Source organism: Scyliorhinus canicula, chromosome 2 (assembly GCF_902713615.1).
Source record: "Scyliorhinus canicula chromosome 2, sScyCan1.1, whole genome shotgun sequence".
NCBI lineage: Eukaryota > Metazoa > Chordata > Chondrichthyes > Carcharhiniformes > Scyliorhinidae > Scyliorhinus > Scyliorhinus canicula.
The window spans coordinates 282,842,910-282,856,942 of record NC_052147.1 but is presented as its reverse complement, the minus strand read 5'-3'; the positions used below and the strand labels follow the sequence as shown (position 1 = coordinate 282,856,942).

At 53.1% G+C, this 14,033-nt stretch overlaps 1 protein-coding gene across 1 annotated transcript in view; it reads right to left on the bottom strand.

Moving 5' to 3' along the window:
- The window catches only part of spega (striated muscle enriched protein kinase a), a 462,850-nt gene that overhangs the window by 133,376 nt on the left and 315,441 nt on the right, over positions 1-14,033 (bottom strand). Inside the window, exon 11 of the mRNA XM_038790314.1 lies at positions 8,469-8,573. Coding sequence (XP_038646242.1) covers positions 8,469-8,573 — 105 coding nt within the window. The remainder of the gene's footprint in view (positions 1-8,468; positions 8,574-14,033) is intronic.

The window sequence follows — 14,033 nt, the reverse complement described above, 5'->3', positions numbered from 1 at the left end:
CACGCCGGGTGGGAGATTCGCGGGAGGGCCGGGCGACGCACGACACACCGCCCTGGCACCCCCCGCGATTCTCACCCCCTCCCCCCCCCCCCCCCCCACCGCTCGCAGAATCGCCGCTCGCCATTTTTCACGGCGATCGGCGATTCTCCGACCCGGATGGGCCGAGCGGCCTGATGTTCCCGACCTGTTCACGCCGGCGGCAACCACACCTGGTCACTGTCGTGAACATGGCGCCAAATCTTCGTTTGTGGCTTGTGGGGGGTGGAGAGGGGATTGAGCACCACGGCCGTGCTCGGGAGGGGACTGGCCCGCGATCGGTGCCCACCGATCGTCGGGCCGGCATCTCCAAGCGACACACTCTTTCCCCTCCGCCGCCCCGCAAGATCAAGCCGCCACGTCTTGCGGGGTAGCGGAGGGGAAGATGGCAACCGTGCATGCGCGGGTTGGAGCCGGAAGCCGTCGTGACGTCAGCCGCGTATCCGCGGGTTGGAGCCGGAAGCCGTCGTGACGTCAGCCGCGTATCCGCGGGTTGGAGCCGGAAGCCGTCGTGACGTCAGCCGCGTATCCGCGGGTTGGAGCCGGAAGCCGTCGTGACGTCAGCCGCGTATCCGCGGGTTGGAGCCGGCCAACCTACGCATGCGTGGCTGACGTCACTTAGACGCCGCCGTCGGGTCATTCTTGGCATGCTGCCTTGATTTACGGAGCGCCGCTCCTAGCCCCCTGCAGGGGGTGAATAGGGTGCGAGGAGCGGCCTCCGAGGCCGTCGTGAAACTCAGCCGAGTTCACGACAGCCTTCCCGATGACGCGCGGGAGCGGAGAATTCCGCCCAATGTGTGTGTCAGTGTGTGTGTCAGTGTGTGTGTCAGTGTGTGTGTCAGTGTGTGTGAAGTTGGTATTACCAGCGTGCCAGGGGGCAATTCAAAGGCACCAAAGAACAAAGAACAAAGAAAAGTACAGCACAGGAACAGGCCATTCGGCCCTCCAAGCCTGTGCTGCCCGTCTAAACTAAAATCTTCTACACTTCCTGGGTCCGTATCCCTCTATTCCCATCCTATTCATGTATTTGTCAAGATGCCCCTTAAATGTCACTATCGTCCCTGCTTCCACCACCTCCTCCGGCAGCGAGTTCCAGGCACCCACTACCCTCTGTGTAAAAAACTTACCTCGTACATCTCCTCTAAACCTTGCCCCTCGCACCTTAAACTTATGCCCCTAGTAATTGACCCCTCTACCCTGGGAAAAAGTCTCCGACTATCCACTCTGTCTATGCCCCTCATAATTTTGTAAACCTCTATCAGGTCGCCCCTCAACCTCCGTCGTTCCAGTGAGAACAAACCGAGTTTATCCAACCTCTCCTCATAGCTAATGCCCTCCATACCAGGCAACATCCTGGTAAATCTCTTCTGCACCCTCTCTAAAGCCTCCACATCCTTCTGGTAGTGTGGTGACCAGAATTGAACACTATACTCCAAGTGTGGCCTAACTAAGGTTCTATACAGCTGCAACATGACTTACCAATTCTTATACTCAACCCCCCGGCCGATGAAAGCAAGCACGCCGTGTCCCTGATCACCCGGGGGGTACAAAGGCCTCTGAGTCCTCCAGTACGGTAATCACATCTATGCAAGAGGGTGGCACAGTGGTTAGCAATGTTGCTTCACAGTGCCAGGGTCCCAGGTTCGATTCCCGGCTTGGGTCACTGTCTGTGCGGAGTTTGCACGTTCTCCCCGTGTCTGCGTGGGTTTCCTCCGGGTGCTCCGGTTTCCTCCCACAAGTCCTGAAAGACGTGCTGTTAGGTGGATTGGACATTCTGAATTCTCCCTCTGTGTAACCGAACAGGCGCCGGAGTGTGGCGACTAGGGGCTTTTCACAGTAACTTCATCGCAGTGTTAATGTAAGCCGACTTGTGACACCAATAGAGATTATTATTGTTATTATTATCCAGTTATTTCAACATTGGCTGCGAGATGGTCCACATTGAGGAACCCTTGCACCTTCATGTCTGAGTGGTGACAGTTGATTCTATGGTGGAAAAGTACCTCCAGCCCAGCTCTGCTGATCAATATCAAGTAGAAAAGGACCTAGTCTGAAAAATATATTTCCAGGAAGCACTTCAGAGGACACAAATCCCACCGTACAAAAATTGCAGATAGCACACCTGCTCCAAACTGTTAATGGACATTGGAGTGATATAAAAACAAAAACCCTCCTTTGCGATAGCCTTCAGCTGTCAATCAAGAGGCTTATAAAAGTAATTCGGGTGTGAAATTCAATGTAAACAATCAAAAACAAAGGGATAAAAGCAGGCAAACTGTAACAGTGAAACCACAGAGCCGTTGAAATTTTAAGGGGAGTGAAATGCCTCTCCAAGCAACAAGTTGCAGAATGGCCCTGTCCTGTGAGGGGATAGTAGGACAGACAGGCTGCAGAATGGCCCTGTCCTGTGAGGGGATAGTAGGATAGACAGGCTGCAGAATGGCTCTGTCCTGTGAGAGGATAGTAGGACAGACAGGCTGCAGAATGGCTCTGTCCTGTGAGAGGATAGTAGGATAGACAGGCTGCAGAATGGCTCTGTCCTGTGAGGGGATAGTAGGACAGACAGGCTGCAGAATGGCCCTGTCCTGTGAGGGGATAGTAGGATAGACAGGCTGCAGAATGACTCTGTCCTGTGAGGGGATAGTAGGACAGACAGGCTGTAGAATGGCCCTGTCCTGTGAGGGGATAGTAGGACAGACAGGCTGCAGAATGGCTCTGTCCTGTGATGGGATAGTAGGGGAGACCAGCTGCAGAATGGCCCTGTCCTGTGAGGGGATAGTAGGGGAGACCAGCTGCAGAATGGCTCTGTCCTGTGAGGGGATAGTAGGGGAGACCAGCTGCAGAATGGCTCTGTGCTGTGAGGGGATAGTAGGACAGACAGGCTGCAGAATGGCTCTGTCCTGTGAGGGGATAGTAGGACAGACAGGCTGCAGAATAGCTCTGTCCTGTGAGGGGATAGTAGGATAGACAGGCTGCAGAATGGCTCTGTCCTGTGAGGGGATAGTAGGATAGACAGGCTGCAGAATGGCTCTGTCCTGTGAGGGGATAGTAGGGGAGACAGGCTGCAGAATGGCTCTGTCCTGTGAGGGGATAGTAGGACAGACAGGCTGCAGGATGGCTCTGTCCTGTGAGGGGATAGTAGGGGAGACAGGCTGCAGAATGGCTCTGTCCTGTGAGGGGATAGTAGGACAGACAGGCTGCAGAATGGCTCTGTCCTGTGAAGGGATAGTAGGACAGACAGGCTGCAGAATGGCCCTGTCCTGTGAGGGGATAGTAGGGGAGACAGGCTGCAGAATGGCTCTGTCCTGTGAGGGGATAGTAGGACAGACAGGTTGCAGAATGGCTCTGTCCTGTGAGGGGATAGTAGGATAGACAGGCTGCAGAATGGCTCTGTCCTGTGAGGGGATAGTAGGACAGACAGGCTGCAGGATGGCTCTGTCCTGTGAGGGGATAGTAGGACAGACAGGCTGCAGAATGGCCCTGTCCTGTGAGGGGATAGTAGGACAGACAGGCTGCAGAATGGCTCTGTCCTGTGAGGGGATAGTAGGGGAGACAGGCTGCAGGATGGCTCTGTCCTGTGAGGGGATAGTAGGACAGACAGGCTGCAGAATGGCTCTGTCCTGTGAGAGGATAGTAGGGATGACCAGCTGCAGAGTGGCTCTGTCCTGTGAGGGGATAGTAGGGGAGGCAGGCTGCAGAATGGCCCTGTCCTGTGAGGGGATAGTAGGGCAGCCCGGCTGCAGAATGGCTCTGTCCTGTGAGGGGATAGTAGGACAGACAGGCTGCAGAATGGCTCTGTCCTGTGAGGGGATAGTAGGACAGACAGGCTGCAGAATGGCTCTGTCCTGTGAGGGGATAGTAGGATAAACAGGCTGCAGAATGGCTCTGTGCTGTGAGGGGATAGTAGGACAGACAGGTTGCAGAATGGCCCTGTCCTGTGAGGGGATAGTAGGGCAGACAGGCTGCAGAATGGCTCTGTCCTGTGAGGGGATAGTCGGACAGACAGGCTGCAGAATGGCTCTGTCCTGTGAGGGGATAGTAGGACAGACAGGCTGCAGAATGGCTCTGCCCTGTGAGGGGATAGTAGGACAGACAGGCTGCAGAATGGCCCTGTCCTGTGAGGGGATAGTAGGGGAGACAGGCTGCAGAATGGCCCTGTCCTGTGAGGGGATAGTAGGACAGACAGGCTGCAGAATGGCTCTGTCCTGTGAGGGGATATTAGGGGAGACATGCTGCAGAATGGCCCTGTCCTGTGAGGGGATAGTAGGACAGACAGGTTGCAGAATGGCTCTGTCCTGTGAGGGGATAGTAGGACAGACATGCTGCAGAATGGCTCTGTGCTGTGAGGGGATAGTAGGACAGACAGGCTGCAGAATGGCTCTGTCCTGTGAGGGGATAGTAGGGGAGACAGGCTGCAGAATGGCCCTGTCCTGTGAGGGGATAGTAGGGGAGACAGGCTGCAGAATGGCCCTGTCCTGTGAGGGGATAGTAGGACAGACAGGCTGCAGAATGGCTCTGCCCTGTGAGGGGATAGTAGGACAGACAGGCTGCAGAATGGCTCTGTCCTGTGAAGGGATAGTAGGACAGACAGGTTGCAGAATGGCCCTGTCCTGTGAGGGGATAGTAGGACAGACAGGCTGCAGAATGGCTCTGTCCTGTGAGGGGATAGTAGGGATGACCAGCTGCAGAATGGCTCTGTCCTGTGAGGGGATAGTAGGACAGACAGGCTGCAGAATGGCTCTGTCCTGTGAGGGGATAGTAGGACAGACAGGCTGCAGAATGGCTCTGTCCTGTGAAGGGATAGTAGGACAGACAGGCTGCAGAATGGCCCTGTCCTGTGAGGGGATAGTAGGACAGACAGGCTGCAGAATGGCTCTGTCCTGTGAGGGGATAGTAGGACAGACAGGCTGCAGAATGGCTCTGTCCTGTGAGGGGATAGTAGGGGAGACAGGCTGCAGAATGGCCCTGTCCTGTGAGGGGATAGTAGGACAGACAGGTTGCAGAATGGCTCTGTCCTGTGAGGGGATAGTAGGACAGACAGGCTGCAGAATGGCTCTGTCCTGTGAGGGGATAGTCGGACAGACAGGCTGCAGAATGGCCCTGTCCTGTGAGGGGATAGTAGGACAGACAGGCTGCAGAATGGCTCTGTCCTGTGAGAGGATAGTAGGACAGACATGCTGGAGACCCTCGACCTGGCCTACTCCAGCGCAGCCTGAGCCCGGGCCCTAGCCCGCGCACCCCCCTCTGCACCCCCGCCCCTCCCCACGATGGCTGCTGTGCCCTTGTGCTCCCTGGGGATAAGTGGAGAGGGGATCTCACCTCCTCGCTCCCCCTCGGAGTCCATGGAGTCTGGTCCCCGCTTATAAGGACCAGTATTGATACGCACCCCGGGGGGTTCGTCCTGATTGGGGGGAGGAAGGGGGAAGGAAGAATACCAGGAGGCCGCTGCATTCAACATTAATCTGACTAATGAAATTAAAATAGGGCGTCACAGTGGTTAGCACTGTTGCTTCACGGCACCAGGGACCCAGGTTCGATTCGGCTCCAGGTCACTGTCCATGTGGAGCTTGTCCAATCACCCCGTGCCTGTGTGGGCCTCACCCAGAGATCTGCAGGGTGGGTGGATGGGCCATGCTAAATTGTCCCTTAATTGGAAAAAAAGTACTTGGGTACTCTAAATTAAAAAAAACTAATGAGGTTAAAAGGAAAGAAATTAGCCATGAGCAGAGGGTGAGCTCTTGGTCACACCAGCTGCAGCGGGCTGGGAGATACGGGAACTGTTTGGCATCTGCCGCTAATCCTGATTCGGGCCTCTCCCCGAATTCTCTGGATATAGCGGGATTTGTGCCAGGCGAAATCCCATCTGAGAGATGGCATCTCTGACAGTGCAGCACTCCCTCCCTCTTGGCAATGTCTGTGGATCACGTGTTCAATTCACAAAGAATGGGAATAGGAGATGAGGTCACCCATTGGGGCACGGCTTATACATTTATACAACAAAGGTTTCTGGGTCTTAATTTCGCTGCAATGGATTTCTGATCAATTTTAAAAGCTCCATACAAGCAGATAAGAAGCAGAAAGCGTAACTGTGGTTGATGGAGGGAATAATTCGGCACCCTTTATAGTTTCATGTGTGAGTGAGTCAGCTTCAAGCACAACAGACTGCATACACGTCAATATTCAAACAAGGTGGGAGTGATAAACACCTCATCCGCACATCAGAAGGCAGCTTCAATCTCAACACACTCCTGCCCTGTATCTAACTCCATGCTGCACCAACCCAGGAAGTGTTTGATGGGTCCCAGCCTCAGGACATGTAGGCCATTTAGGACCGAGAGGTTGGTGAACCTTTGGAATGCCCCAGAGACTGAGGACGCTCAGTCTCTATCTTACCCCATGCTATACCTGTCCTGGGAGTGTTTGATGGGGACAGTACAGAGGGAGCTTTACTCTGTATCTAACCCCGTACTGTACCTGTCCTGGGAGTGTTTGATGGGGACAGTGTAGAGGGAGCTTTACTCTGTATCTAACCCCGTTCTGTGCGTGTCCTGGGAGTGTTTGATGGGGACAGTGTAGAGGGAGCTTTATTCTGTATCTAACCCCGTGCTGTACCTGTCCTGGGAGTGTTTGATGGGGACAGTGTAGAGGGAGCCTTACTCTGTATCTAACCCCGTGCTGTACCTGTCCTGGGAGTGTTTGATGGGGACAGTGTAGAGGGAGCTTTACTCTGTATCTAACCCCGTGCTGTACGTATCCTGGGAATGTTTGATGCGGACAGTGCAGAGGGAGCTTTACTCTGTATCTAACCCCGTGCTGTACCTGTCCTGGGAGTGTTTGATGGGGACAGTGTAGAGGGAGCTTTACTCTATCTAGCCCCGTGCTGTACCTGTCCTGGGATTGTTTGATGGGGACAGTGTAGAGGGAGCTTTACTCTGTATCTAACTCCGTGCTGTACCTGTCCTGGGAGTGTTTCATGGGGAAAGTGTTGAGGGAGCTTTACTCTGTATCTAACTCCGTGCTGTACCTGTCCTGGGAGTGTTTGATGGGGAAAGTGTTGAGGGAGCTTTATTCTGTATCTAACCCCGTGCTGTACCTGTCCTGGGAGTGTTTGATGGGGACAGTGTAGAGGGAGCCTTACTCTGTATCTAACCCCGTGCTGTACCTGTCCTGGGAGTGTTTGATGGGGACAGTGTAGAGGGAGCTTTACTCTGTATCTAACCCCGTGCTGTACCTATCCTGGGAATGTTTGATGCGGACAGTGCAGAGGGAGCTTTACTCTGTATCTAACCCCGTGCTGTACCTGTCCTGGGAGTGTTTGATGGGGACAGTGTAGAGGGAGCTTTACTCTATCTAGCCCCGTGCTGTACCTGTCCTGGGATTGTTTGATGGGAACAGTGTTGAGGGAGCTTTACTCTGTATCTAACCCCGTGCTGCACCTGTCCTGGGAGTGTTTGATGGGGACAGTGTAGAGGGAGCTTTACTCTGTATCTAACCCCGTGCTGTACCTGTCCTGGGAGTGTTTGATGGAGACAGTGTAGAGGGAGCTTTACTCTATCTAGCCCCGTGCTGTACCTGTCCTGGGATTGTTTGATGGGAACAGTGTTGAGGGAGCTTTACTCTGTATCTAACTCCGTGCTGTACCTGTCCTGGGAGTGTTTCATGGGGAAAGTGTTGAGGGAGCTTTACTCTGTATCTAACTCCGTGCTGTACCTGTCCTGGGAGTGTTTGATGGGGAAAGTGTTGAGGGAGCTTTATTCTGTATCTAACCCCGTGCTGTACCTGTCCTGGGAGTGTTTGATGGGGACAGTGTAGAGGGAGCCTTACTCTGTATCTAACCCCGTGCTGTACCTGTCCTGGGAGTGTTTGATGGGGACAGTGTAGAGGGAGCTTTACTCTGTATCTAACCCCGTGCTGTACCTATCCTGGGAATGTTTGATGCGGACAGTGCAGAGGGAGCTTTACTCTGTATCTAACCCCGTGCTGTACCTGTCCTGGGAGTGTTTGATGGGGACAGTGTAGAGGGAGCTTTACTCTATCTAGCCCCGTGCTGTACCTGTCCTGGGATTGTTTGATGGGAACAGTGTTGAGGGAGCTTTACTCTGTATCTAACCCCGTGCTGTACCTGTCCTGGGAGTGTTTGATGGGGACAGTGTCGAGGGAGCTTTACTCTGTATCTAACCCCGTGCTGTACCTGCCCTGGGAGTGTTTGATGGGGACAGTGTAGAGGGAGCTTTACTCTGTATCTAACCCCGTGCTGTACCTGTCCTGGGAGTGTTTGATGGGGACAGTATAGAGGGAGCTTTACTCTGTATCTAACCCCGTGCTGTACCTGTCCTGGGATAGTTTGATGTGTCTATGGCCAACAGATACATTTTACACATATGTATAAACCATATGCTCTTAATCATGCGCTGGTCTATGTCGATTGTTACCTATTGATGGGTCAAGTTTCTTTGGTTTGTTCCACACGAGCGTCACTGTCCGACCAGTAACTCCAGACACCACAGCTGCACCATTGGGTGGATCAGGAACCACATCTGGATTAAAGGCAAAAACATAAGCAATAATATTTCACAACCAACATAGTCACCTCCGCCCCTCCACAGAGCTGTCGGTTTATCGCGTCCACAAAGGACAAACTGCACGAAACATCATTTGCAGCAACCACGTACGTGGGGGTTTTCCGAATGTGTGTTTCCCGGCATCGGGAGTGATGAACCATCAATTGAATGCGAGACGAGTTGCTGTACAAAAGTTAGGCTTTAATAAGCTAGATGTTAGCCCTGCGGTCGACTACAATAAATGGACGACCGCCGGGCGTACTGGGTATTTATACCTCGCCCTGGAGGCGGGATTAACTCAGCCTCTCGACCAATCGGGGAGCCGTCACACGACTGGTCTCAACCAATCGGTCGAGAGGCACATGACCGACCAGGGCCAATGGTAAGCCGGTGTTCTGCACCAATGGCAGGCAGCTATGTTAATCATACCACCACAGGGAGACAGCTTGCCGCTAGCCGGCAGTGGGGTCTTCCAGCCCCGCCAATGACAAGGGGATTTCCCATTGAATCCACCCCAGGCCACTGGGAAACATGTGGTGTGGGTGCACCATCGATGGGACAGGAACTTTCCACTGGCTGGAAAATCCCCCGATCCCCATCACAGAACTGGAGTCACACACCAACATCAGGCAGTATTGTCAGACTGCCAAACAGCAGGATACAGAGCAGCTTACTAATCCAACAACAATCACTTTGAGAAAAGAAACCTCATGGTTTAGTCAACTTGTAATCAGCCCCTAACCCCCGAGAACACCGACATTAGATTCGTATTCCAAATTCTCAGCTGGTGCGGGAATGGAACCCGTGCTGCTGGCCTTGTTCTGCATCGCAAACCAGCTGTCTGGCCCACTGAGCTAAACCAGCCCTGTATCTGCAATACTATATATAAACCAACTGAAACTCTACGATTAGATTCCAGTCTGTAACTCACTCACGGGTATCTGTTATTCTATATATAAACCACCCCGAACGCCTCGATTAGATTCCAGTCTGTAACTCACTCCCAGGTATCTGTTATTCTATATATAAACCACCCTGAACCCCTCGATTAGATTCCAGCCTGTAACTCACCCCCGGGTATCTGTTATTCTACATATAAACCACCCAGACCCCTCGATTAGATTCCAGCCTGTAACTCACCCCCGGGTATCTGTTATTCTACATATAAACCACCCAGACCCCTCGATTAGATTCCAGTCTGTAACTCACTCCCGGGTATCTGTTATTCTATATATCAACCACCCTGAACCCCTCGATTAGATTCCAGTCTGTAACTCACTCCCGGGTATCTGTTATTCTATATATAAACCACCCCGAACGCCTCGATTAGATTCCAGTCTGTAACTCACTCCCGGGTATCTGTTATTCTATATATAAACCATTCCGAACCCCTCGATTAGATTCCAGTCTGTAACTCACTCCCGGGTATCTGATATTCTATATATAAGCCACCCCGAACCCCTCGATTAGATTCCAGTCTGTAACTCACTCCCGGGTATCTGTTATTCTATATATAAGCCACCCTGATCCCCTCGATTAGATTCCAGGCTGTAACTCACTCCCGGGTATCTGTTATTCTATATATAAACCACCCAAACCCCTCGATTAGATTCCAGTCTGTAACTCACTCCCGGGTATCTGTTACTCTATATATAAACCACCCTGATCCCCTCGATTAGATTCCAGTCTGTAACTCACTCCCGGGTATCTGTTATTCTGTATATAAACCATCCCGAACCCCTCGATTAGATTCCAGTCTGTAGCTCACTCCCGGGTATCGGTTATTCTATATATAAACCATCCCGAACCCCTCGATTAGATTCCAGTCTGTAGCTCACTCCCGGGTATCGGTTATTCTGTATATAAACCATCCCGAACCCCTCGATTAGATTCCAGTCTGTAGCTCACTCCCGGGTATCGGTTATTCTAATCTGATTAGCTGGTATAAGGAGCCGGAATGACAGGTAGATCAGAAGGAGTTGGGAATAAGCAACTTGAACTCTACCCAGAGCACATTCAGGAGGAGCAACATATTCGTTTGAATACCACTTTGAAGATTGATCTTGCCTCTATTTATACTTGTATTGCTCAGGACATTAATTTGAGCCCCTTCTCGCCTGATCATTCTCCATTGACGTCAAGGCCGTGGCTGGGGGCCTGGAATCTCATTGCAGTCTCAATGCAGCAGTGAGCTGCACAGGACAGTCATTCTCATTAACAGATCATCCCACTGCTCTCTGTGCACTGCTCAATTTGGCAACTTCCTCCATGAGGCAATGGCAGATTGTTGTGACCCTCAATAATGTTATAAATAGTGTCAGTGCTGGGAGACTCAGTCCTGTTACACACACACACACACACGCACACAGTCAGTGCTGGGAGACTCAGTCCTGTTACACACACACACACACACACACACAGTCAGTGCTGGGAGACTCAGTCCTGTTACACACACACACACACACACACAGTCAGTGCTGGGAGACTCAGTCCTGTTACACACACACACACACACACACAGTCAGTGCTGGGAGACTCAGTCCTGTTACACACACACACACACACACACACAGTCAGTGCTGGGAGACTCAGTCCTGTTACACACACACACACACACACACACACACAGTCAGTGCTGGGAGACTCAGTCCTGTTACACACACACACACACAGTCAGTGCTGGGAGACTCAGTCCTGTTACACACACACACACACACAGTCAGTGCTGGGACACTCAGTCCTGTTACACACACACACACACACACAGTCAGTGCTGGGAGACTCCGTCCTGTTACACACACACACACACACACACAGTCAGTGCTGGGAGACTCAGTCCTGTTACACACACACACACACACAGTCAGTGCTGGGAGACTCAGTCCTGTTACACACACACACACACACAGTCAGTGCTGGGAGACTCAGTCCTGTTACACACACACACACACACACAGTCAGTGCTGGGAGACTCAGTCCTGTTACACACACACACACACGCACACAGTCAGTGCTGGGAGACTCAGTCCTGTTACACACACACACACACAGTCAGTGCTGGGAGACTCAGTCCTGTTACACACACACACACACGCACACAGTCAGTGCTGGGAGACTCAGTCCTGTTACACACACACACACACAGTCAGTGCTGGGAGACTCAGTCCTGTTACACACACACACACACACACACAGTCAGTGCTGGGAGACTCAGTCCTGTTACACACACACACACACAGTCAGTGCTGGGAGACTCAGTCCTGTTACACACACACACACACGCACACAGTCAGTGCTGGGAGACTCAGTCCTGTTACACACACACACACACACACAGTCAGTGCTGGGAGACTCAGTCCTGTTACACACACACACACACACACACAGTCAGTGCTGGGAGACTCAGTCCTGTTACACACACACACACACAGTCAGTGCTGGGAGACTCAGTCCTGTTACACACACACACACACACACACACACAGTCAGTGCTGGGAGACTCAGTCCTGTTACACACACACACACACAGTCAGTGCTGGGAGACTCAGTCCTGTTACACACACACACACACACAGTCAGTGCTGGGAGACTCAGTCCTGTTACACACACACACACACACACACACAGTCAGTGCTGGGAGACTCAGTCCTGTCACACACACACACACACACACACACACACAGTCAGTGCTGGGAGACTCAGTCCTGTTACACACACACACACACAGTCAGTGCTGGGAGACTCAGTCCTGTTACACACACACACACACAGTCAGTGCTGAGACACTCAGTCCTGTTACACACACACACACACACACACACATACACACAGTCAGTGCTGGGAGACTCAGTCCTGTTACACACACACACACACACGCACACAGTCAGTGCTGGGAGACTCAGTCCTGTTACACACACACACACACACGCACACAGTTAGTGCTGGGAGACTCAGTCCTGTTACACACACACACACACACAGTCAGTGCTGGGAGACTCAGTCCTGTTACACACACACACACAGTCAGTGCTGGGAGACTCAGTCCTGTTGCACACACACACAGTCAGTGCTGAGACACTCAGTCCTGTTACACACACACACACACACACAGTCAGTGCTGGGAGACTCAGTCCTGTTACACACACACACACACACACAGTCAGTGCTGGGAGACTCAGTCCTGTTACACACACACACACACACACAGTCAGTGCTCAGATATGAGGGATCTACTGACCTCACAAACTCAGACATGAGGGATCTACTGACCTCACAAACTCAGACACACACACTCAGTCCTGTTACTCACACGCACACACACACACACAGAGTAGTTGCCACATTCCAGCGCCTGTTTGGGGAGGCTGGTACGGGAATTGAACCCGCGCTGCTGGCCTTGTTCTGCATCACCATCCAGCTGTCCAGCCCACTGAGCTAAACCAGCCCTCCCGGCTCCCACATCCAATTCCTTAGACGACGGAGGACTGTGATCGCAGCATCGACTCGTGCAGAACGCCACCTCCCACCGTTCGACTTTCTGAGTGAACTGGCTTCACCCACTGGCCTCTGGCGGGCAGCGACCCACCAGGACCGACTCTGCCGCTGTGCGCACGTTACAGTCACCATTCCGGAGTCAAATCCCAACTCCCATTAGCGAAATGCAGGGGAGGGGGGCGGAGGACGGGATGGTCCATACTGAGGGGGCGCCATATACTTGCAGAATGGTCACAAACTGGCGAATGAAGTCAATACGCGACGTGGTGTTTGGGTGGGGAGGGCAGAGAAGGTACGAGTCCAGCTGGGCTCGAGAAACAATGGAACCTCTGAGTACAAATACATCAATCATTAAAAGCCGTGCCGCACATTAACAAGGCCATAAACAACAGTGCTAAATATGCGGGTTTATTTTTAGTTATTTTGAAAAGCGGGCAGGTTATAATAAACCTCCGTGAGGCCCCACAGAGTGGGGGGGGGGGCGGGATTGGGGTGGAGGGTCTGTGGGGGGAGGGCTGTAGGGATGGGGTAGAGGGGGGTGAGGATGGGGGGAGGGGGTGTGGGAATGGGGTGGACGGGGGTGAGGATGCGGGGGAGGGGGTGTGGATGGGGGGTGTGGGGATGGGGTGGAGGGTCTGTGGGGGGGGCTGTGGGATGGGATGGAGGGGGGTGAGGATGGGGGGAGGGGGTGTGGATGGATGGTGTGGGGATGGGGTGCAGGGTCTGTGAGGGGGGTGCTGTGGGATGGGGTGGAGGGGGGAGGATGGGGGGGAGGGGCTGTGGGGATGGGGTGGACGGGGGTGGGGATGGGGGAGTAGGGCGGAGGGGGTGAGGATGGGGGGGAGGGGGTGAGGATGGGGGGGGAGGGGGGTGGGGATGGGGGAAGGGGGTGGGGATGGGGTGGAGGGGGTGAGGATGGGGGAGGGGGTGAGGATGGGGGGA